The sequence below is a fragment of the Colletotrichum tamarilloi genome, assembly GCF_030869305.1.
Source record: "Colletotrichum tamarilloi strain Tom-12 chromosome Unknown Scaffold_100.1, whole genome shotgun sequence".
Classification (NCBI taxonomy): Eukaryota; Fungi; Ascomycota; class Sordariomycetes; order Glomerellales; family Glomerellaceae; genus Colletotrichum; species Colletotrichum tamarilloi.
In genome coordinates, this window is record NW_026849483.1 from 47,603 (window position 1) to 71,181 (window position 23,579).

The following is a 23,579-nucleotide window of genomic DNA, read 5'->3' on the forward strand; positions in this document are numbered from 1 at the left end:
TGATCAACGAGATATGTCTGCTAGCCGAGAGAGACCTATCTGCTAAGCATCTTGGCATTCTCAAAGTGCCGTTGAAATACACAGTTGTGTAGTCAATTTACTTCTGCTAAATTTTTTTGATGAGGTTCGAATCCTAACTACTCTTCATTATACGTTGTTGGTCCCTCCCAAGCGTGTGGAAGCTCTCCTTAGAGGCACGTCAACCTCATGAACTCCCGAACGCATCCTTGGAGCCCGTTTGTTTATGCACATCCACCTGAAGACACTCCAGAGCCTCCACGTATGCAGACTGGGCCCCCATCCTCGCCTCCATTTCCTTCGCGGTGGAAGCGGCCATGCTCAAGACAGCCTGTAAGCGGGTCTTTGCAGTGAAGCGAACGAGATTGTCCCAGATCAAGCTGAGGGGGTGATGTTCGCCAAATATGGCCTGGTGCATCCTACACACAAAGACAAGGAGCGACTCCGCGAGGTTGGGTTCCAGGTCGAAGATGTCGTGGAATGTTAGTAAAAGCAACTCGGGGTCTTGTTCCCTTAAAAGATGCTTCAGAAAATCAAGTTGCTTGTTGAGAAGGCGGAAGGCAGCAGTTGTTTCCTTGCTGGTCAGAAGTACGTGTACGTCGGCCATGTCTCCGTGCCACTTCCGGACCCTTTGCCTGGCTGGTTTACCGTTTGGTCCGTAGAGAACATGCCCGTCAATGGCTACTAAACCTGTTTCAAATGCCCCATCAAGGTAGGAATGGATAATCCTTATGGAGTTGTCAAGCAGGCGCAGATCTGAATGCGGTTCTATCCGACGAGGAATTTCGTTTTTGAGTAAGGTCGGCGAGGGTGTAGAGCATGTGATGTCTAAACTCGTATCTAGATATCTTGCAATATCGACGCTAGACGTATCTTGTAGGTCGGGTCTATGTTTCAGATACTGCATCACCCGTTCCCAGTTGACTTCTTGGCCTCGGAGAAAGAATTGCGAGCGCTTCCCTGCAGCTTCGCGGTCCTCCTTTTGTCGAAGCATCACCATTACTTCGGCTTCTTTAAGTTTCTTGTCTAGCTTCCACGTACTCAGTCTTGACTTGTACATCTTAGTTCTGGGCGAGGTTCAGTCAGAAAGTTATAGCTGTGATTTGATGTTGACTTACGTTGCATGGAAATGATAGTGGGATTCCATGATCTCGCTAACTTGTCTCAGGGATCTATTCTCATCTCGATAGAGCTTGGTAATAGTAGGCTGCATACGGTGCCAATCCTTTTCAGTTGCATATGTCTTGCCCGCGCGGACACTTTGGGACTTCGAGAGGGTGCTCATAGTGCGGGCTATGGTCTGAGATACGGATAGTAGGCGAGCTCCGGACGAAGAAAGCAAGATTCCAAGCAGTATGAAGAAATGAGAGTGATTACAAGTCGTATTTAAGTCTCTTGAAAGTTCCCCAATCGAGGAAATAGCGTCTAGTCTCAACGCGTGTGTGAGCAAGATTTCATGTCAGCCTTGTCGAGTTAGGTAAGTTCACTAGCATGCAAGATCGAATGGGCTTGCGGGAAGAGGCCAATTTTGAGATGTTGACTTCTCAAGTTGGCAGCAGGATGGTTGCACAGGCTGGGATTTCTTCGGCCGTAAGCCGGGTAGGCATGCACGGTATGTTTAAGACATATCGTTGGAAAGAAATGGACATGATCGCGCCCTGCTGCGCCGAGTTGGGGGCACAGCATTTGGAGGCTGTGTGGACCTCGCGCCTCTCCGAATCCGAAGACCGCAAATCCCCTTAACAATAATGAATTTTGGCTCTCGATTCCCTTCTATAGCTACGCGATCCATGTAGTGTCTGTGATCCACGTAAAGTGGTGTTTGCTTTGACGGCGGCCAGAATGAGATGATCGAGATCGCAGTCTGTACATTGAATCACCCGTATTACCACCAAAGACAAGGTATCACACCGGGACATAGTCAGTTCGCATCATTGTACTTCTCGTAATATTGGACTCTTGGCTAGTTACTCGAGTGCCTTACTTGGTACTCGACTCTCGATGTACCCCTCAATCTATGATCTCTCCAACTCCAATTAACGCCTCAAACCCCCCAAAGATCAAAAGTATGCTTGAGGCATGTTTCCTGACTCGTCGTAATCCCCAAACGAATCATGCGGACCAGGCCAGCTTTGATAAAGCTCAAAGAGATCAGCAAAGGTCATCCCCGCCCCTCCCCGTCGAGCACGCGCCGCTTCCCCAAACGCGGGACCGTACCCGTACCATCCACCTCCGTAGTGACCTGGCGGGGGTCCATAGCTCGGCCGGAAGGCACCGCCGTTCCTACCGGGTCCAGAAGTTGCTGGTTCGGGGCCGGGATTGCCTTCTCCCCCCCTACCACCTTGACCGCCAGGCCCATCGGTACGGCCCTGGTCAGGTTCAGGTCCAGAGCCGGAGCCGGGGCCGGGACGAGGATCGAACGAACCAGCACCGCCTCCACCGAAACTTCCAAAGATATCCCCAAACAAATCCTCAAACCGAATCTCCTCCGTCAGCCCAAAGTCATCCTCACCCATCTCCCCAAACCCATGACCAGGACCCAAACCAAATCCACCACCCCCAGCATCAGCCTCCTGCTGTCTCCGCCGCCAGTGCTCTCTCTGCAGCGCTTCAAGGAACGCCCTCGCAGCAGCAGAAGCCTCTCTCACACGATCATTATCGTGTCCAGAGCCGTTCGCTTGGCTGAAGCCACCAAAAGCGGGATACCGCGGCGGCTGCTGCTGCTGCTGATGCTGTTGATCGTGTTGATGCTGCTGCTCACCTTCCTCTTCTGGTTGCCATTGTGGATCGTGCCTGTGTCGCTGTTGATTCTGTTCTCGTTCTTGCTGTTGCTCTTGCCGCCGCCGCTGCTCGTTACGCAGATTCTCCTCGTAAAAGCGACCCGTACCGTAGTAGATCCCTCCAGGCAAGCCACCGACGGGTATATCCCCATGCCCACAGCCACGCTGCTGACGGCCTCCTCCCCCTCCAGAGCCAGGGCCTTGCTGGCCGCGAGGTGTGTTCCGACCGGAGCTGGCTTCGGAGTATCCGTCGAATACGTAGGCCATTGTATCTTGATCGCTCTGGGCCTAGACCATATGAAACTTCTGAGGATTCAAGAGCTTCTTTTCTGTTGACTGATGCTGTTGGTTGTTGTTCCTGTTGTCCGGTGTGTAAGTGGAATTCCGAGGTAGGTGATATGGCAAAGTACCAAGCCTATTTATATGTTTGTCAAAGGTTGCACGAATTACTGATTCACAGTCTCGGCTTGTTTGAGCATAGTGGTGATGTGGAAGCGTGTTTGATCGTTGATTGCCAAAGGCAAGCAGCTGTGATTCAGGAACTAAAGACACACGTCACGCGAATATGGAAGCTTTCAGCTCGGGGTATGAACTAGCATTTGTTACAAGCGCAGTAATTTGCGCCAAACGTCTATGTACTGGCTCCGATATCGTAGCGCATTGCCGCGATGGAAAATAATACGGGCTCTCGTCCCCTGCCTCAAGGGAGAGAACCGGCGTTTTATGTCTGTTTACCTGCTTTGATAGGTAAAGCCGGGTATAATAGAAAACATACATTACAGGTATCCAGGATCCGTTTAAACGTATGATGGCTCCTAAACAACGCCACGCAGAAAACAATCAAAGAAATGGGTAATTATGTCGCGGTAGTGCTTGTTTCGTTGCGCAAGGAGACGGGTCCTTGAAACCCTGTCGTTGGTCTGACGTTCTGCATTTCCATACCCTGAATGTCGACCTTCTGATCCCGGAGAGCACCGAGGCGTTGATCACCACCAATATACCTCTTCTTGAATTGGTAGTAGGTAGGAGGCCTCGGTCGGCAGAGGACGACGATCCAGTTCTTGAGCATGCTGCCCTGAGTGAAGGCTCGGAACCGCTCTGCCTTGATGAACTTGTGAGAGTTGATGTACTCTCTCGTTGTTTCGCCTCGAGCCATGAGGAAGATGTGGTAGCCCATGAGGGCAGCAGGGTATAAGAAGGCAATAAAGCCGTAGATGACCATAGCGAAGGGAACGCGGAAGTCGTCGATGGATTTACCAAAGGAAATATCGGATCGGTGCATGTGTACGAGAATTTGGCCTAGAGAGGCGCCAAGGAGGTAGAGAGAGAGGAAGGTTGCCGAGGAGACGAAAGCAAAGAAATATCGGTAATTGCGTTTTCCGACACAGTTGTTGAGCCAAACGCAGTGGTGATCGTGGGTCTCGATGCAGTTGTCGCACAGTCGGCAGTGATGAGCCCGAGGAGGCCGCCAAATGTTACATGTTCTACAATGTTTTACTGGAACTTCCATGGCGGCCGTGGCTGACTCTGCTGACTTGATCAGCGTCCAGTCGTTGGTCGGAGGCCCGAGCCGGAGAGGATCCTCTGTCGAATCAGCCGGTGGAAAGGCATGAAGGTTTCGCGGCAAAATCTATGCGCGGTTAGCTATATTTTTACCGAAGTAAGGGTGTCACAACTTACGCCTGGGTCCGACAGGGATGCGTGGAGGAACGAGGAAATGCAAATGTAGAAGACGTATCCGAAAGTGATTGGGATGGCAGGACTGATGTTATGCCATATCCAAGGGGCTGAGAAGACGAAGAATAGGACGGCGGGAATAACGATGAACAGCCCAGTGGCTACATTGACTGGCCGATGCTTGGTGTTCTGGAATCGCCCTCCCAAGCAGAAGACAGTATTGCCTTCGAAGTACTGGAAAACATAGCCAAGGTTTGTCTTGGACTTCTTCAAGTTGTTCTTGTCGGCGGGTCTCGAAGAGTCTACGGGGTTGAGCTGCGGCGTGGATGCGGTCGATGAAAGCTTTTCGCCGCCAGGTAGAGTCCGGTTAGACTTGTTCTGGTCACTTCTGCCTGGCAGCAAGAAACTTGAGCGGAAAGATCGCGGCGATTTGATAGGGCTAGGTTGATTGCCTCGTTCTCTGAAGCCCCTGTCGACATTGACGCTCAGGTTTCGGCTATTGCGCTGGTTCCGTTGCAGCGGCGTGACGCTCTCGGACATACTACCGGCAGCATAGTGACCATGAGTCGGGCTCGTGTTGGCGGTGATTCGATCGTACGTTCCTTGGTCGGTGTATTCGGTTCCGCGAGACGGAGGTGGTCTCATGTTGTCGTCGTCGCTAAGCTGCCGCTGGAGGCGCGCAACGGGATTCGAAACCGGGTTTGAGATGACGCTGTGCCGAGCATTTGGTCCTCCACTGGCTACAGCTGCTGCTGCGGCGGCACTCTGGTTGTGTTCGGGTGTAGGTTCGGTATCCTCCAATGTAGGTTGCTGACGGGTCGCAGGTCGTGAACCACCACGCTGGGCTTGCAGCTTTTGGGAACTCATGGGACGAAAGAAGGCTGAAGACGTAAGAGACGGAACATGACTTCGACTTGTCGAGCTAGGCGGTCTGCTGCTGATCGAACCAGCGGTACTACCGCCTCCGATGCTTCCCCTCTTCTCGTTGAGACTGGTAATGTAATTCATTCGTGGGGGCGGACCCCGTCTCCGGCCTTCGAGGGGTCCAGACATGCCTGTCTTGGCCGTCCCTGGCCGTGACACAGTTTCTGAAGCCAGACCAGATTTTCTGCGCGGATTTTCGGACAAGGTCTGGGCTACAGCGTCCCCGCCGTCGTCGGACGCGATGTCGGTCATTCGCGACGAGATGATACTCGGCGGGCCTGGTCGGTCGGAGCGTCCAGGAAATTGGGGTTTCGGAAAGCCGCCATCGTCGGTTGGCGTGCTAGGCCCACCGGCCTGTTCTTTTGAAGTCATTTTGAGCGCTGATGTCGCAGGCGGATCGGCGGCGCAATGATGTTGGAAAGTTCGCAAGTTTCCTCCACTATAACATGTCGCTTTTTTGACGTGTTGATAAAAGGGTATCGTGAGGTTGGGAGAAGAGCGTGTCAAGAGCGGCCGGGGGGGAGGATGGTGGTTGGTCTTGAAATCGGCGCTTTGACGTGAGGTTGTGATGACTATCGCGCGGGACGAAGGGTTCGGTAGGTTCGGAGACTGGATCGTGGAAGGTTTGGAAAAGGCTGAAGCGCAAAAGTCTGCGGTCGGAATGTGGTATTAAAAAGAGGTCGTGCAAAGGAATAGGAAAAGGCCCGTGTATTAAGGCGAGGGAGTGAATCGGTTGGTATCGTTTGTCGTATTGTATCGTGTAGAGAGAGTGGGAGAGAGAGACGGAGAAAGGAAGGTTGGGATCGCGAGCGAGCCGTGAATGAGCGAAGCGAAGAAGACGTCGGACAAGACTCAGAGTCTCGTCTTGTGCCTGGTGTTGCTTTTTCGAGACCAGAAAGCGACCCAGTCCAGGCATGGATTGCCCAACAGCGACGGAGAAGGATTGGATTGGAGCACCGCAGCGCAAGTCGAACGGGGGGGTTTTTCTTGGGTATGCTGGGCTGGATTCGCTGCAAGGCTTTACCATACGGATACTGCGACCCAATGTAAGGGGCGGCATAACCTGGGTATCCGTGCTTTGTGCATGTGGGAGGTTGCATAGAACCCTGATTTGGTTAAGCTCAGATAGTGCAGGATGTAGCTGCCGTCTGTCATCACTAACATTCCTCCGCCTGTATTACGGCTTCTTCACGATAGTGCCTGCGCTCAAGCCCCCTACGAAACGGCTTTGGCCGCGTTTTTATGCAGGCGCCGGTGCAACTAGGCCAGGCCAATTTAATTACAATTGCCGGATCTGGGTCCCAGCTTTAAATTGCTACAGCAGCAACAGGCCAACAGCACGCGGCGCCGCGATGGCTGCAGTGCCGGGGTGATGAGATGGGGAGCACGGCGGACGAAGGAGCGTGTCTTTCGCTCAGGTACCCGTCTTCGATGCCTTTGCCCTACGGACAGTCGGACACCACCAGTACGGGATAGCAATTAGCATAAAACGCACAGGCCATGGTTGTTCTAGAGTTTAATTTACTCTCCAGTCTTTACGAACCTAAACTGGCGATGTTTCTCAGCCTCCCGTTCCTCCACTCTCATCGCTGACATGTGAGGAATGCTAAACCGTTGTTTTGGTCTTGCTTATATTCCGTGGCTTGAGACGCGTCTCGCCCTTTCGCTGAATGCCGTTGAACTGCTGCAACGCTGAGGGTTCCCGGAATGATCTCTTTAATCTGCTGGGTTGGTCCTCGCTCGGAACGCCTTCGTCCGAGCAGCATCGCCAGGGAAATGCTTGGGACACGGCACGAACAGGGCCAATCGCACACAATCCAAGCATGCACCGCAGTGAATGAGACGTCTTGAATCCGATACTCATCCATGAAATTCACTGCTTCAACATGTAGGAGAATGCGATTATGCCGCCATTGTCAGCACCAATGCGGTCCCGTTCACTATCCGTACATTATGGCTTGTCTGTTCGAACATGGGATACCCTGATCATCTGGGGTCTTCTGACAGTTTGCGCCATATGACTGTTTTTGACAATCGACGCACGTTTCTGCGGATGAACCGCGCTCTACATACTCCAGCCTCGTGGGTATGAGCCTGTTAGAATGGTTGCCATCGAAGACGGAAACTACATTCACATTCTTCTGAGCGACGGTAGATCTATCAGCATCATTGCTTCCCATTCTATCCACGGACTCCCCAAAGCATAAGCTCTCGGCGATACTTGAGGTGTGATAAGCAAAATACCTCACACGGTCTTGAGCCAATCGAGCATAGACACTACCACGATAATATAGGCTGCTGATGCATCTTGATGCTGACGGAGATGTTCGCCAGGCATAATGTGAGACTTCAATGATGACAAGCACGCAAGCCCCGATGCGACAAATTGTCCAGGATAAGCTCTGTGTTCCGAAGTACCGGTCCCCCGGGCTCCGAGTTTAATGCCAGCCTCTCCGTATTGCAAGGCAGCCTCTTGATTTGTTCTCAATTGTTTGTTGAGACTATCTATTCTCGCAGTGTTTGTTCAATGTCGTTCTAGAACATAAAACTCGGACAGTCACGCTATATTTCGCTTGAATATGATAAGCTCATGGGCCAGGGAAGCTTCAGTCTGCAGCTAATAGCTCCCCATAACCTGAAAGGCCGCTCCATGTGTCGATGCAAATAACGCAAAAACAGCTAGGATCAAAGTGAAAGCATCTCCATCTTTCCCACTGCTGGCAGATACTTGCCATAGCAGGACTCTCACATGCTAGGAGGCCGTTAGTCAATTATACTGCTTAGTGAAGCGAAGCCTTTAAGCGCATAAGAGTCATCTATCCGGTGCAGGATGAGGTAATGCCCACATTGTCCTCGATTGACCAATCACCTTCCACTCGTAAGCCCGGCCAATCGTTTCTCCCGAATTTCAACCTTGGGATCCTGTCTCGACGAACCTGAAGCTCCGAAATCATACGACAAGCCGACACCACTCACAACATCACACCCCAACGACACCCCGTCAACCACCGCAACAATGGCCTCCTTCGTCGCCCGCCGCGCCTTCTCTACCTCCATCCGCCGCTTCGCCGACGAGCAGGCCAAGCAGACCCTCACCCAGGAGTCCAAGCGCAACCCCGAGACCCTCGTGCGTGATATCCCGTCCATCCAGCCGAGATGCCCTTAGACCGACCCGTCCGCCGTCCAACGTCCACCGCATCCCTCCCCCCGCGCAGCCGAGCTTCTGAAGCAACCAGGAAATATCGCCGAGCCTACGAAGAAGCGATAGTTGCGCAAAGGGGTGCGGACAGAAAGGCTGGAAGCGGCGTCAAAACAATCGCATGCAAGCGAGCCGGAATGGAAGGCTAATCGGATTTTTTTATCAAACAGATCCTCGGTGGTGTCATGGTTGCCGCCCTCGGCGGTGCCGGCCTCTACTTCGGTACGTCTCAGGAATAATTGGTATATCCTCCTCGACGATTGAACAGCCACTGACGGTTTTTTTTTTCTTCCCGCGCAGGCCGCTCCCCCACCTCCTCTACCTCCGAGAGCCCCGTCCTGAAGGCCGGTATGCCCTGGGAGACCGACAGCGAGGGCAAGTACAAGTACCACCCTGGTGGCAACCCCGCAAACGAGCCCAGAGACGCTCCCAGCGCCGTCAACACTGTCATCATTCCCGATGTCACTCTCCCCAAGGTGCGTTTTTGATATACCTATCTGATCCATCTCACCACGTCGGAGAGACTCCGTTCGTGGGAGTTCGAGTTTGCTCCAAGGCCCGGGATTCTTCGGGATTTGAAGCCGGAGGAAATAGCCGGGCTGACGCTTCATGACACAGGAATTGCACGAAAAGTACAACAAGTGGGGCAAGGACGGCTACCCTTAAAGAATTAGAGATACCTGCGTTGAGAAGACGTGTTTTTGCACAGTCTGTGCAATAGGCGGAAGGTGGTTTTCATGTGTAGATAGGGAGAATTCAGTTTTATCCACGTTTTCCTACCTTGGACAGTATCTCCAACGTTGAAACTACATCACTCGGCCTCGCGGCTCATCAAGCTACCTTGACCGGTTTTATATGCTCCGAGGCTCATGAAGCGGGATTTCATCTGAACATCTCTGCTGCAGGAAACTCAATGGCATGCAATTGAATCATGAGGGCGAGTGAAAAGAATACTCCCAAAAAAACAGCAATGCATTGCCTCGGTGTCACCCAACTCCCCAAAAACACCATTCGACTTACGCCCACAACACCACTCCCACACCCACACACAAGTCTACAAAAAGCCACCCGCCAATCTACGAGGCGAGCTGCTCAATCTCATCACCCGTAAACCCAAAGAGATACAACAAGTCCAACAGGCTCTCGCTGTTGAGTCTCGTATCGGCCTCCATCTGCACCCTCGGCTTAGCGTTCCACGCAACACCCAAGCCCGCCGCACCCATCATCAGCAGATCGTTTGCGCCGTCACCAACCGCAACAACCTGCGATAGATCGATGCCCTCCTTGGCCGCAATCTCAACAAGCAGGTCACGCTTCCGCTCCTTGCCTACAATGAGGCCCTTGACCTCCCCAGTGAGCTTTCCAGCATCGTCGATGACAACCTCATTGGCGTGCGCGTAGTCGATGCCCAACTCTCCAGCAAGCCAGCTCGTCAGGGGCAAGAACCCGCCCGACAGCACCGCGGTCTTCACACCGAGGCGCTTCAGAGCCTTGATCAGGCGGGGCACGCCCTTGGTGACATCCAGGACGGGCCGCAGCTGCTCGAAGCAGGAGGCGGGCAGACCCTTGAGAAGCTGCACGCGCTCGCGGAACGCGGCGTCAAACTCGAGCTCGCCGAGCATGGCGCGGTGCGTGATGTCGGCGACGCGCGCGGCCAGATCGGGCGGGTCCGTGAGCGTCGCGGCAAGCAAGTCAATCACCTCCTGCGTGATGAGGGTGCTGTCCATGTCGAAGACGACGAGACGCGGGTGCCTGCGCCACAGCGTGTCGGGCTGCAGCGCGACGTCGACGCTCCATTCCCTCTCGAAGCGGTAGATGAGCTCGTGCCGCCGCAGGTCCGTCAGGCTGAGGTAGCTCTGGCAGGGCGCCGGGTCGAGGGTCAGCTCGACGACGCGCGGGTGCTCCTGACTGTCGAGGCAGCGGTGGGAGGAGCTGTAGTCGGACTCGCCGGCAGGGAGGGGGAAGGTCGACATGAGGTGCAGGAACGAGGTCACGCACATGGGCGAGACGTGGGAGCCGTACAGGTGGTCGAGCTTCTCGGGCTCGAGGGTCGGGGGTTCGAGGGGGAAGGACTCGGGGTCCTGGGTCGGCGCGAAGTTGGCCGGGAGGGACTCCTTGCCGCTGGCGCTGTCGGAGGTGAGGGTCGGGGGGGATGCGACGCGGCCGCCGCTTGCTCCGGCCGCTGTCGTGTGGTGGCCGCCGCCGTCGCCGCCGTTCGGTTTGTAGAAGAGCGTGGCCACCAGGCGCGACTGCTTCTTCCCACCCGCGGGCGCGCAGTTGGGGTGCGAGTAGCTGTGGTTCAGGCCGCTGCGGATGGTGGGCGGGTTGTCCTCTGAGGGGATGCCGTTGAAGCCCGCATAGTGCTTGTGGCCGGCGTTGTGGTTGTGCTGCTTTGGCGGAGAGACGGCGACGTTACTCAGGTCCTCGACGACGGTATCGATGCCGAAGCGGCTCTCTGGGTGCTGCGGGGGCCGGTACTGCTGGTGCTCGCGCAAGAAGGAGCTGCTCCTCATGGACGAGGTCAGCTGAGGTCGGGGCGACGTTGTCGACTTGGCGGGGCTTGCGTCGGCCATGGCGGGAATACTCTTCTCTATCGTCTTTTCTTCTAAGGCGGGGTTTAAACTACGACGGACCAAGACGGAGACAAGGCTGGGACGAAGGGTGAACGGGACACTGAGGGACGGGGCGGATAGAGGACTATGCAGGAGGAGGAGGATGAACCTTCAGCAACAGCTGCTGGCGACGGCAGCGGCGGCTTGGAAGATTGCGGGGAGAGAAAGAGAGAAAGCGCGAGAGAGACTGAGGACGAGGGGGAGGGGTAAAGACAGAAGCTCGGGGCCCGGCGTAGTGGTGAAGGTAAAGCTTAAAGACTCAGCTCAACTTAGTAGCCCTCATTGTTTCGAAAGGTAAAACATGTTCGCGTGGTTGGACGACAGACGATAGAGAGAAAGAGAGGATGGGGCCTCGCGGCGGAGGGCTGGCGGGTGCTGGTGCACTGTGAAGTCTGACTGTGTGCCCCGCCTCGCCGTCACTGGTCCGGATCCGAGCGAGGCCCGCAATTCCCGTATCCCGACGTCTTGGGCGGCGCGCCATTGGCTGAGCTGGGCGTCGCATGGCAAGCTCTCCCGTGGGACCTTCCTTGAGCCGTGGGCCGTGGTATTCCCCAAAGTGGACGCCAGGATCACGTGGTTACCCCTCTAAAAATTCTGTTCTGAACTTCTGATAAGCTGAGGGGGGAAAGGAGGCCCGGTCCGAATGACATGTTGAGGCTCGATTACCTCACTGTGAGGTCGGTCAATCGTCTCCGGGTTCCGTCCAAGGTGAAAGGAGAAAACTTTGGCCAGAAGTCCGAACACGTGAGTTGGAAGCCAGTGTGAAAGAGCGAACCTTCGGGCGATCTGCGGGACCATCAGCCTCGCCCGAATCTACCGACGCCGGTGATCCAGGGGAGAGAACGTCAGGGACGATTCCATGACAGCCCTATCGCCGTACTAGTGTACATACGCAGAATCACGCACTGGCCTACCTTACCCTACCTCACGTTGGCCACCTACTGTGTTGGTCATTGGCAGGCAAGCAGTGCAGGCTGGCCTTGGCTTTTTCTGCTGGTAAGTTTGTTATCCACCAGTCACCGCGATGACCGAAAACTGATCATTGCTTCAGGAGCTGGCTCCGCTGATAGAGTACCGGAGCCGCGCGGAAATAAGAGGCACGCTTGCACCAGACACTGTCCACGTCATGGAGACTAGGCCAGTTGCCATCTGTCCGGAGTCTAGACTCCACGCCCTTTCGAGAACGGCGCTGCGGCGCAGGGAGCCGTAATCGGCATGTCTGTCTGCGTCTGCTTCTGCTTTGGCGATGGGAGGCAGACAACGGCGCAGGACGATGAATGAGCGGTCACCCGAGTGGAAGCCCTAAGTCCCCTCACAGCTGTGCTGTCATCTCATCTCCAGTCACTTGTGGATGTCGACATGTTGGCCAAGAAACAAAGGGGTCCAAGAAGCCTTGGTCTGCTCAGTTCCTTGGTTGAAGTATCAACTCCGAGTCATTGGGCTGGATTACAACAAGAGCGTTTCTTCATGCTCACTCAGACAGGGACGGAGGCTCCCACTCATTCATTTAAAGAGGCGCTGGGCGCGGCGAAGCTCCAAGCTGTCCCTCGGAACAAGTCGGTAAACGAAGTGCGTTTCCGCGGTGTTAGCAGTCGAAACACATCTGGTGTTGAAACCCAACTGTGGGTTTGTCAGAAAATTTCGCGGGCGAGTCACCACGGATGATACCCTCGATCGGAGACGAAACTCGTATGGTGACTGGTTGGGCGATGGAGATACGTTGTCCGGCGTGGGATTGCTGACATTGACAACAGGCGCAGACCACCACCTCCGGCTCATCCACACCGACGGCCGGGCGGGTACCGATTGCCGTGCCGCGCCGATGTGTTTTGTCAGGACCGATTGCCGGGACCACATACACTAGGCCAAGCCGACTAGTGGCCCGGGCGGAATCACGTCTTATGGCATCATCATGGCGAACTTACACCAGCGTTTCTGTTCAACCAAAAGATCTGCCCCCTTTTGACCCCTATTTTCGACCGCACTCATCGTGAACCAGATCATGAGGAGAAGCTCAACCTCGATAGACACGGAGGAGGAGTCCGGCCCCAAATATCTATTTTCTGAACGTCACGGCTCCCGGCTTTCGGGGCCGGCTGTTGGGGAAAGTTTGCCATTGTCAACATCCACTCCGGCGTCCGGGGCGATGGCGCAATTGCGGGATGTTCGACGGTACGGAGCAACCCCTGCGACCCATGGCCAATCACATTGCACTGTCTTCGTCACGAAAGGTTTAGCGTCGATGTCGTGATTGCTCCCAGACCACGCCTCTTGCTTAGAGATGCAAATTCCTCAGCGCTTGTTCAATGCGATGCTCCAAACAAGCTGCGATTGCGCAATAGTTGGGAAGCGGGCTCTCGTCCCTCAGTCCCTCTCTCGGCCTTTGGTTCGATCGGGGCTCCTGTCTGAGAATGGGTTGGAAAGCAAATTAGTAATGTTGCTTGGTGATGGCCCTGTGCCCAATATGAACAAGTCATCCTCCTCCCGCCTCTTTAACTCGCGGTGTAAGTTCTGCCTGCCTCAAGTGCCTCTTGTCCTCATAAATCAACTACTGCCTTCTTCCTCTTCTCTGATCCGAGCATCTGAACTCACTTTCCCCAGCTTCAGCATCTTGCGTCATTTGCCTTTAATCCATCTTGTCTCTTGATCAAAGCCTTGTCGAGTGAATTATACCCCGGGTTTTCAACACCCATACACTCTTGCAACCACTACTCGTCATATACTCGTGGTGCCTCGCAACCACACATCAAACTCCTCCTCCCTCAACTCATACACAAACCTCACACAATGGCTGCCGTTGCTGAGCCCACGACGCAGACGTCCTCCGTCGAGTCGTCTCCTCGGTTGAACGCCGCCGATGCGGCAAAGCTTGATCGTGTCGAAGTCGAGTCCGGATATGGTTCCGCCACCGATGCCTCATCGACATCGTCGTCCATCCCCGCGCTCCCCTTGATCTCCCTCACCCAACCCCACCTCAAGCACCTCAACGACCAGCTCGAGAACATGCACCCCCTCGACATCCTTCGCTTCTCAAAGATCATGTTCCCCAACCTTTTCCAGTCGACGGCCTTTGGCCTCACCGGCCTCGTCACCCTCGACATGCTCTCCAAGATCCAAAAGGAGAACCCCTCCGCCGCCAACGTCGACCTCATCTTCCTCGACACCCTCTACCACTTCAAGGAGACCCACACCCTCGTCGACCGCATCCAGGAGCGCTACCCCAACGTCGCCCTCCACATCTTCAAGCCCTACGGCGTCGCCTCCACCGAGGAGTTCGAGGCTATGTACGGTCCCAAGCTCTGGGAGACCGAGGCCGAGATGTACGACTGGATCGCCAAGGTTGAGCCCCTCCAGCGCGCCTACCAGGAGCTCGGCGTCGCCGCCATCCTTACCGGCCGCCGCCGCTCCCAGGGCGGCGCCCGCGACAAGATGCCCATCATCGAGGTCGACGACGAGCGCGGCGTCATCAAGATCAACCCCATGGCCAGCTGGTCCTTCAAGCAGGTGCAGGAGTACATCAAGACCCACAACGTCCCCTACAACGACCTCCTCGACCAGGGCTACAAGTCCGTCGGCGACTGGCACTCCACCGTCCCCGTCAAGGAGGGCGAGGACGAGCGCGCCGGCCGCTGGAAGGGCCAGCAGAAGACCGAGTGCGGTATCCACAACAAGAAGTCGCGCTACGCGCAGTACCTCGAGGAGATGGAGCGCAAGGCCGTCGAGGCCAAGGGCGCCGCCCCCGCGTCGTCGGCCGAGGCGGCCAAGCAGGGCGAGGCGGCCATCGCGCCCATCGTCAAGGCGGAGAAGGAGGAGCAGGCCATCGCATCGATCTAGAAGCGTTGTTTTGGCTCTGGTGCGATTTGGGACTTGCTTTCTTTTATTAATGACCTGTATATACATGATGCATGACGGCGTTCAGGGAGGAAACAAAAATCAAGGGACGGTAGGGGACAGCATGCAGGCGTTCCGGATGAATCCAGGCCAAGGGCCAGGTGGTATCTCGCATTCAGCGGATACTCGATTCTACTTCGTAGATAGCATAAGCAAAAGACATTATGAATCAATCAATCGATCAATAAAAACTTGATGATCTTAATTAAGTGAGACGTGAAGTGAGGAAAGAGACGTGGTGAGGCTCTAATCTCTGTGTCCCACAGGGACCCCGCATTCGGAGGATTAGTGGAAACCACTGACGGCGTATCCTAAGATCATAACACAATCCAAGTGAAATTTGGTGTGGCAAAGATAGCCCACTGACATGTCATCTGCAAAGCTTAATTTTGACAGCTAGATTGGTTCAGGTGACATCTCGTGACCACCTTCCCAAATCCACAACGATGGATTACTCATATAACACTGCTGCAATCATATGGTCCTTCAGAAAACTGAGAATATCATCTGATACCATGCACGCTTGATCATATTGTAAGGCAGTCTTGGAGCGCCTGGAGCTGATTGGCCAGCTCAGATCGAGGCAACTAAAAGATCATGAAGCTGAGTCGCAAGCAGCTCTTGGTGTACCCGTTGGGACCCGTGCAAGAACCATGATTCAAGCCCATGATAGAGTATTCGCTCACACGAAAGAGTAGTCCAATATGAGGCTCATTGAGCTTCAATATAATCTACTACGTTCTGCTCATCGAAAATGAATAATGGATGGGATAACTTGAATGATGTGTAGTAAAGGTCACCCAGGCAAAAGGCATGTCTCATAATATATAAGCAAGCTGCGTTGTCTTTCTTTGCTTGACTAAGAGTTTCTCCAACTGTGATGTTTAGAAATGTGACACCTTCAGAAAGTTTGAAGCGCCCTTGCGTTCATGGCCAGATCATTTTTGTCATCACGAATATTGATGTGATTTCATTACCATCCAATCACTATGCGTCATGAATATTCAACACAACCGCCATCAGTGATCAAGCCAAGGATAAGATACAAGGACACAAGCAAGGTATCGACGGGTATTCAGGCAATATGCATTGCTCGTAGGTTGGAAGCACCACGATATTTCTAACCATCTTGTCATCCTCTCTGTCTATTATATACGACGTTTGTCACAACGGAGCGTAGGATAGTGATTATTTGCCCGCTACATGGTACCAGGGTAATAGAGAGCCCTTGCAAGTATCATCGAGATCAGCTGACACAACGGACATGAGCGATTTCCAAGTCATTTTACCTGGATGTGACCCAAATGAGTGAACCGCATGCTCGGACTCTCCCGAGCTCTTCCCTGTATTGGTCCAGGCACGCAATCAGGAAACAAGAAGTGACAATCATACGATGAGCAGTATACCATAGACTCTGGGCATCCAAGATACCGGCGTCTTCGAGCGAATGAATGAGCATATACACGCAAAGCTAGGCATAACGATCACCGACGTGGCGGCGGTCAAGTTAGATTATATATTAAAAACACAACACCACATGCACCAGATAACCTGATTTAATAAGAATTTTCTCTGGTTCACTATTTCTTCAAGGTAGCATCGGAGGGTAGGGTAATATACAACAAGCTTGGGTTCGCCGGCTCCCGTCCCGAAGACGCACTGTGTATAGAGTCCCAAACTCACACGGCTGAGGTACCTCACAGCACTCACGACTGCACACTTTTTCATCTCACATGAGTCTAACCTGCGGGCAGACTTCACTTACACGCAGCCCAGCGTCGAGGAAAACAACTAGCTCAACGCCCAACACACGCCCGACTTCCCCGTATTCTTCCATCTCACAGCGACCGAATCAGTCAAGCTGCAGAAGAGAACCACCCGAGGCCAGCAAGGATTTGTTCCACCGGGTCGAGTGAAAGGCACTCCCCTCTCCGTCGAAGGAACCCCCACCACAAGATATGATCCAAGCCCAAGTCGCATAGGTAGTTTACCAAGCCCAACTTGCCCAAGGGTCACAAGAGGAAGAGCACCATGGCACCGCAGCAGAAGAACCAAGGACACCAACACCTGCCCGTCCCACCGGCAACCTTCACCACCCGCAAACACAAGATCCTGGAACAGCTCAGCGTGCCCGATGCAGAGTACACCGACGCCTCGCCCAAGGGGTCCGTGGACGTCGGTATCCGCGAGCTCATTGACGAGCTCAACGCCCTCGACGGTTTCGTCACGACGAGCAGCTGCGCGGGGCGCGTCAGCGTGTTTCTCGAGGGGCGTAAGGCGGGAGGAGCGGACCAGCGAGCAGCAGTAGCGGCAGTAGCCCCATCATCTTCTCAAGGCAACGAAGGCGATGATACCCCTGCCGCCGCGGCCCTCGAGACGATAGCTGGACCCGGAGGAAAGGGAGGCGGAGGCACGTGGCTGTTCGTATCGCACGATCCCGTTCCCGGATCGCACGACAACGACGAGGATCTGCTGCGCTTGTTTGGTCTCGTGGATGAAGACGCGGGAAGAGGAGCAGGGCAAGAACCAGGACGGGCTGTCGGAGTATCGGGTCGTTCTCAGTCTGGGCGACGGAAGCGGCTTGTTCACTTCAAGTTCGAGCCCATGGTATGCAAGACCATCCCCCGTTTTCTCTCATGCATGATTTCATTTACACACACATATACTCTCACCTTGCCTCACTAGCCTCTCCTGCCGAGGCAATGTCACCCCAGAGACACACCCCTCCTTTCACACGTAGCCTGCGCAGCAACAAGACTCACACGACTGACATACATCTCCCCTGCATAGATCCTCCACGTCCTCACAGCATCTCTATCTCACGCCCAGCTCCTCCTCAAATGCGCCCTCGCAGCAGGTTTCCGCGAAAGCGGCGCCCTGAACCTCCTCCCCACCGCATCGCAAGGCGAAGACGAAGCCTTGTCGTCATCACCCGTGACACCAATGGTAGGCGTAAGAACAATGGGTCTCGCTCTTGAATCTCTAATCGGTTACGTTGATGAAGACGCCGCCGAAGGCAGCAGCGCACGTCGGCACTGCACCGTCACGCCAGACTACCTCCGCGACCTGCTCCACATCGCCAACGAGCGCTTCGTAGAAAACGCCGCCCGCATCGCGCGGTTCCGCACCGCCTTGCAGGAGGCCGTCGCCGGACCCCCGCCAAAGATGGGCGAGGGCGGCGCCGCGTGGGAGGACGCCGACGCCAGGAGGGAGAGGAAGAGGGCTGAGGGCCTGCGGCGGAAGGAGGAGGTATTGGCTGCTAGGTTGAAGATGCAGCAGCAGGAAGCTCCGTCAGAGGACCAAGGCCCGATAGAGCTGCTGGCTGAGATATGAAGAATAAACAAAAATCAAGACTTCCGTTGAGGGGGGAGCTTGTGATGTGAACCAAGATTCATTCGCCATCTAGACACTTTTTCCTCTCTTGTATCATTTGCCCGCCAGTAGCATGTTGTTACACTTTCACGTCCTACTGCCCTGTTTCGTCTCTTCTTGATCCAGCGTATCTCTCAAACCCCCTCAGTGGCTCACAAAAAAACGCAAATAAGGAAACCGTCCTCTCCCAACGGTCTCCGACTGTTTACAAAGGCAGACCCAGAGAGGGCCTCAACAATCCCCATCTCCCCTCATTCAACTCACGAGACAATCTTCTCAACCCACCCCTTCTCTAACCGCTTCACCTCCTCCTTGAAAGCCTCGACCTCCTGCCAGCAATCGAGCGGCCGGCGGTCATTATCCCGCAGACACCGCACGACGTTGCCGCGCGCCGTCTCAACCGCCTCGGGCAAATCGCGCACCTTTTTGCGCTCGGCGAGCTTTGCGCGCAGGGCCTCAACCTCCTTCTTGACGCTCTCGTGGCTGCGCTGGCCCTCGGGCGCGGGCTTGTCCTCGGTAGCGATCTTGTCGTGGGCGAGGCGGAGGGCCTCTGACTCCTTGGCCTGCAGGCGCTTCAGCTCCTCGGCGACGCGGCGCTGAATTTGGATCTCGGTGAGTTGCGTGCGGGATGCATCAGTCTGTGTTGTTTTAAGGCGAGAGGTTAGCTATCGGATCTTTGGCTTATTGAGGGAATAGATGCGCCAAGGGGGGGAGGGATGAAGGACAGATGGAAAAGGTCGAGACGGAGGACTAGGCTCCGGTTGGGAATTTGATGTAGAGCTTTTCATCGGAGGTGTTCCGGTTTACATAGAGGAGGCAGTATTTACCTCATGGCTGGTCTGCAGGGACTCGACGAGGTCGTGGGAGATGCCGCTGGGCGAGCTGCTGCGCGAATCTTGGATCAGCCGACGGATTCTGTGAAAGAGGGGCAATTGGAATGAACTTACGCCTTCCACAAGTGTGGAGGCGTGCTGGAGGACGGCTTTGACTCGCTGGCACCCATGATTGCGGCCTCAATGGCTGGAGAGGTGATTTGAATGTTTGGCCGTGATGGTATGGAATTTTCCGGACCGTGACAGACGGTCGTCAAGCTGCAAGCTCCGATGGGCCGGCGAAGGTGCACGTGACAGCCATCATGCTCCGCGACCTTAGTCATCAACCAGACACGGACCACTAGGGATTATGTCGTCCTGCTGGATCCCTTGACGTGGTGTGCTTACATAAGACATGGACAGACGGCAAGCGGGATTTCGGGCCACAAGCCAGAAAGATGGCTTGAGATTTCGGGCAGCTGTTGCGGGCTGGTGCCGATTCCTCATTGTTCATATTCCAAACCGCCTTACCCACAATACGCAGATTCTGAACATTGTTCTGGAAGCTTTTGGAGGCGAGCACTATCTCCCTAACCTCTGGCCGGTCGCATCCACAGTGACCCCCGCGCTCCTACCACGCGCGGCCCTTGGGCCAGGTATTTCATCATCCCATCTTGTTTCAAGGATCGCAGTCAACAGATAGGCGGAGTTGGCAGATGGGGGTATCCAAGTTCGCTTTCTGGTTCATCAAGATTGAGATAGAACGGCTATCTCGGTCAGATCCATGAGACGTACGGAGCAGAAGCGCCCACGAACTCCCTCTGCGTTGGGTTGTCACTGAGCCCAGGATGGATGTGGAAATGTGCATGCCCCGGCGCCAAGAGGGCGGCAAGGGAAAAAGGAAGGAGAAGATACCTATCGTGATGAGGGGCTAGTTGCGAAAGAGAAGCATCTGCGTACGAATACAGATAGAGACTAAATTGACGAGTGAAAATGAGGAAATTTGGACAAATCTCACGAACCGTCCGAATATCTCGGCTTCATCTGCACGCGTTTGTGTGCTAATGCATGCCAACGCTCACCTGAAGCGGACGGGGCCTGCAATATCGTTGAAACGATAGGTCACCGAACAAGCAAATGACTTCATGGGGGCATCCCCTCTTCACCCACCGCACGTCTGCAGTCTTCCAGGCCTCCTCCCAGACCTCCCAGGCATGTTGGCAGGTTGCTGGCGCCTTGTAGCGGGCGGCTTGCCTCCCTCGCAGAATCCCCTCGGCCCCTCTAGACACTGAGGCCCATCTGGTCGACCCGGCCAGGCGGTTGCGAGGATGCCAAGTACCCATGGTGGACGTTGAACCTGGGAGCCTGGCCCTGGAAGGAGGGAAGACGCCTCTATACGGAATCTGGCTCCGAGGCCAAGTGCCAGGATGTTCGGGTGTGTTAATTTGTTTGCAACGACGCTTAGCAGGGACTCCCCGCTGAACTGAGCTGGAACCCCGGCGGGCACGGCTACGCCGTCACATCCCGCAATTTGTATGCGGCTGGACGAGAATTGCGAGGTCCCAAGGCGCGATTGAAGAAAATTCGCTGGTGGTTTGAAGGAGACGAGAACGTGGGATGGTTTACCCAGTCGGTTCGTCGCTCCGTAACCGATGGAGTCCATTGTGAATACACTCTACTATGTATCTTGGCTTTTTTGCTTGGTTGCTGTTCGGGGGCCATGCGAAGGCCGGGGTGCCCTATGCCGAAAGTGTTGATTGCTATCAAGATCACACCGAGCTTTGACTCCTGACAGACCACACAGACTCCGCGAGCTGCAGCCGTGACAGGAATCCTCATTGACAAGCGTACGAGTCTAAATTTTATTGAGGGGCAGATAACATCTGTCCAACAGCCGACTGGATGGTTCTAGTAGTGCTGGAGATCCGACTAACGTTCGATTACGATCACTCGGCTGCAAGTTGCAAGTTGCAACTAGCAGGGGAGACGAGATAGGGATACCGTTGATGTCCGTCGTGGCAAAAGGAAGAAGATTGCTTGATAGTTTGGTTGATGAGTTGAGAGCACGGCAACCTCCGGAGCGGTATCACGGAACGTCAGGTGAATGCCACGGCAGAATCGGCCGAGAGGGACGGCATAGCATTATGCCTGAGACGTGGATTAATGACTTTGACGAGGGCTGATTCACATGCTCAGACAGCTTGAGCAATGAGTGGATGGTGGGTCTGGCTTTCGAACTTCTTTTGGGAATTCCCTCCTCCTTTGGACACCCATCAGTTCGTCATCACCCAAGCGTCAGTTGCCGTCTCTTCCAGAATTCCGGAAGGGAGGAAAATGGTTGGGTCCTAAATGGATACGACGATAGCTGCGCATCTTATGGCCCCGTTTCTGGACAATGTCTGTGTCACCGTTCCACACCACATCGGAATCCGGATGCCTTCTGATACACTAGTACGCAGAATCGAGAGTAGCCTGTGTTGGTGACCTCGTGGCGCTGGACCGAACGCCTTTGGTCTCGGCTTGGATCTCAACTCAGTGAACCAGATCAAGCCTGGCGCCAAACAGGACCCGAAGATGCGGATAGCTGATGGGCACCAACGGGAATCCTAACGGATGAGTACATGATCAATATTGTCTCTGGCCTTGGAGACACTGGTCGGCTAGACGAGTCGTTTCCAACGGTCGGCTCATGGGGTCACCAAGACGAGACCACGAAGGGAACCACGGGATCTTTTGGGTTGAAAAGTCGGTGGCCCAGCCACTGATTGGAATTTCTTTTCGTTCATCTCAACGTGTTCCTTGGCGGCTGGGCAGAGGAGGCCTTGTTGGACGGTGGATGAGAGGCCCAGAAGAGACCCCAAAACCCCGTCGTGTTCGGTCACTTTAGTGGATTTTCTGTGCAAGTCGAGAATCCCTACAGCTTTGTGCCATCTGCGAAGCTGAGGAGACATGTTGAGTTCAGGTTCAGTCGGACCCATGAGAGAGAAGCAGCAAATCAGCAGCTGTTAATGAGAAGGATTGGTTGTTGTGCTTGGCATCTTGCGCGAACTGGTCCAGCTGGCACTAGCCGATAGGTCGAGGGCGAGTGTTCACCCGAGCCCGCATCCTTGTTCGTCCGGTCTCTTCCCCTGTCGTTTCCTAGGCTTTGTCTGTTCGCCCCTGGATGAGGGCCCCTTGGCTGGCTGTCAAGCCCTCTGAGAGACGCAGTCCAGTCAGCAACGCTGCCACACTGGCAAGCCCAAGAAGTGATTTTGACCAGTCAAATCACTCAGGGGTCAGGAAGATGGCGAAAAGCCTGGAAACACTCGACCATTCAGACTGCGTGTTTGCCCAGGAACGATGGCTCGGCGGAATCGCCCAGGAGAAGCCAAGGGACCTGCAATGGCCAGTTGCAGCGGTGTCCTGAGTTACTGAGCCATGAACTTTCAACAGAGTCTGCAGTTGTGCAGCGAGCACACCTTGTTCCCGCTGACCCGTAGACCCTGAGGACCCCAAGTCCCTGATTTTGGGATGACCGAGGCGTAGGGTGAGACCATTTGCGGCATGAGATTTGACGATGAAGGAGAGAGCATATTATCCCTCAGCATTCCACCCGTCCCAAGATAAAGACTCGACGATGAATGGCCCCCCGGAAGAACAATTAAGGTATCGGATTGTCGAGAGACGAGGGAAGCGAATGAAAATCATGGTAATCAACACGGCCGAGCAGCCAGGGGCCATCCCTTCAGCCTCAGCGAACGGCAACACTGGATCTCAATGATTGGCGACCAGGGATCGACTCCCTCAGAGCCTGTCCCTGTGTGTACAGAATAAAGTGCTTGTGTACGTATCCCCCCGTCAGTGACATCCCTGCGTTCACCGTGAGCGACTTGCCTCTTCTTGACCGCTGGCCATGACCCCCTCCTTTTATCCCACTCTCACCTCAGTCTTGCACAAAGTGCGAAGTCCCTTTGCTTTCCTGGGTTGTTCCTGTTCCTGCATCATTGACTTGCTTTCCGTGCTCCATTCGCCATCTCCGCCGGGGTCATCAGTTGGCACTGGCATGAGCAACACCGGTACGTGGGTCGATGTGCAAGGCGCAGTGATTCCATTCTAGCAACCATAGGATCGGAATAGGGTTAGACTGACGGCTCGGTGGGCAGATGTGGTCTTGGTACCCTTGGATTTGCTCCTCTTTTTGACCATTGAGTTGAGAATTGCGTGTCTGTAGTACTCTATACGGTTGAGGTGGTAGGACTGGAATCGGTATCAAGCTGACAAGGCAGTCGCACGTAGCCGCGGAGTGGAAAAGGGG

At 54.6% G+C, this 23,579-nt stretch overlaps 11 protein-coding genes across 11 annotated transcripts; 3 read left to right on the forward strand and 8 right to left on the reverse strand.

The window, feature by feature from the left end:
• Positions 1-205: 205 nt before the first annotated feature.
• Positions 206-1,303, reverse strand: CTAM01_13617 (uncharacterized protein; the record flags this gene model as incomplete). The annotated part of the gene is made up of 2 exons (XM_060529619.1): positions 206-1,085; positions 1,137-1,303. The coding sequence occupies 2 exons, from the start codon at positions 1,301-1,303 to the stop codon at positions 206-208; spliced, it is 1,047 nt and encodes a 348-aa protein (XP_060375796.1).
• A 775-nt stretch (positions 1,304-2,078) lies between these two features.
• On the reverse strand, positions 2,079-3,065 carry CTAM01_13618 (uncharacterized protein; the record flags this gene model as incomplete). The annotated part of the gene is made up of 1 exon (XM_060529620.1): positions 2,079-3,065. The coding sequence occupies one exon, from the start codon at positions 3,063-3,065 to the stop codon at positions 2,079-2,081; it is 987 nt and encodes a 328-aa protein (XP_060375797.1).
• Positions 3,066-3,654: 589 nt separating this feature from the next.
• Positions 3,655-5,771, reverse strand: CTAM01_13619 (DHHC zinc finger domain-containing protein; the record flags this gene model as incomplete). Its single annotated transcript, XM_060529621.1, has 2 exons — positions 3,655-4,428; positions 4,479-5,771. The coding sequence occupies 2 exons, from the start codon at positions 5,769-5,771 to the stop codon at positions 3,655-3,657; spliced, it is 2,067 nt and encodes a 688-aa protein (XP_060375798.1).
• A 1,234-nt stretch (positions 5,772-7,005) lies between these two features.
• CTAM01_13620 (uncharacterized protein) lies at positions 7,006-7,263 on the reverse strand (the record flags this gene model as incomplete). The annotated part of the gene is made up of 1 exon (XM_060529622.1): positions 7,006-7,263. One exon carries the CDS (start codon positions 7,261-7,263, stop codon positions 7,006-7,008), a length of 258 nt encoding a protein of 85 aa, XP_060375799.1.
• Positions 7,264-8,415: 1,152 nt separating this feature from the next.
• Positions 8,416-9,264, forward strand: CTAM01_13621 (uncharacterized protein; the record flags this gene model as incomplete). The annotated part of the gene is made up of 4 exons (XM_060529623.1): positions 8,416-8,526; positions 8,769-8,820; positions 8,899-9,074; positions 9,217-9,264. The coding sequence occupies 4 exons, from the start codon at positions 8,416-8,418 to the stop codon at positions 9,262-9,264; spliced, it is 387 nt and encodes a 128-aa protein (XP_060375800.1).
• Positions 9,265-9,674: 410 nt separating this feature from the next.
• CTAM01_13622 (phosphoserine phosphatase SerB) lies at positions 9,675-11,171 on the reverse strand (the record flags this gene model as incomplete). Its single annotated transcript, XM_060529624.1, has 1 exon — positions 9,675-11,171. One exon carries the CDS (start codon positions 11,169-11,171, stop codon positions 9,675-9,677), a length of 1,497 nt encoding a protein of 498 aa, XP_060375801.1.
• A 2,826-nt stretch (positions 11,172-13,997) lies between these two features.
• On the forward strand, positions 13,998-15,044 carry CTAM01_13623 (phosphoadenosine phosphosulfate reductase; the record flags this gene model as incomplete). Its single annotated transcript, XM_060529625.1, has 1 exon — positions 13,998-15,044. The coding sequence occupies one exon, from the start codon at positions 13,998-14,000 to the stop codon at positions 15,042-15,044; it is 1,047 nt and encodes a 348-aa protein (XP_060375802.1).
• A 2,088-nt stretch (positions 15,045-17,132) lies between these two features.
• On the forward strand, positions 17,133-18,434 carry CTAM01_13624 (tRNA wybutosine-synthesizing protein; the record flags this gene model as incomplete). Its single annotated transcript, XM_060529626.1, has 2 exons — positions 17,133-17,708; positions 17,892-18,434. 2 exons carry the CDS (start codon positions 17,133-17,135, stop codon positions 18,432-18,434), a joined length of 1,119 nt encoding a protein of 372 aa, XP_060375803.1.
• Positions 18,435-18,733: 299 nt separating this feature from the next.
• CTAM01_13625 (uncharacterized protein) lies at positions 18,734-19,476 on the reverse strand (the record flags this gene model as incomplete). Its single annotated transcript, XM_060529627.1, has 3 exons — positions 18,734-19,111; positions 19,301-19,358; positions 19,421-19,476. 3 exons carry the CDS (start codon positions 19,474-19,476, stop codon positions 18,734-18,736), a joined length of 492 nt encoding a protein of 163 aa, XP_060375804.1.
• Positions 19,477-20,447: 971 nt separating this feature from the next.
• CTAM01_13626 (uncharacterized protein) lies at positions 20,448-20,948 on the reverse strand (the record flags this gene model as incomplete). The annotated part of the gene is made up of 1 exon (XM_060529628.1): positions 20,448-20,948. The coding sequence occupies one exon, from the start codon at positions 20,946-20,948 to the stop codon at positions 20,448-20,450; it is 501 nt and encodes a 166-aa protein (XP_060375805.1).
• Positions 20,949-21,972: 1,024 nt separating this feature from the next.
• Positions 21,973-22,263, reverse strand: CTAM01_13627 (uncharacterized protein; the record flags this gene model as incomplete). The annotated part of the gene is made up of 1 exon (XM_060529629.1): positions 21,973-22,263. One exon carries the CDS (start codon positions 22,261-22,263, stop codon positions 21,973-21,975), a length of 291 nt encoding a protein of 96 aa, XP_060375806.1.
• Positions 22,264-23,579: the final 1,316 nt, after the last annotated feature.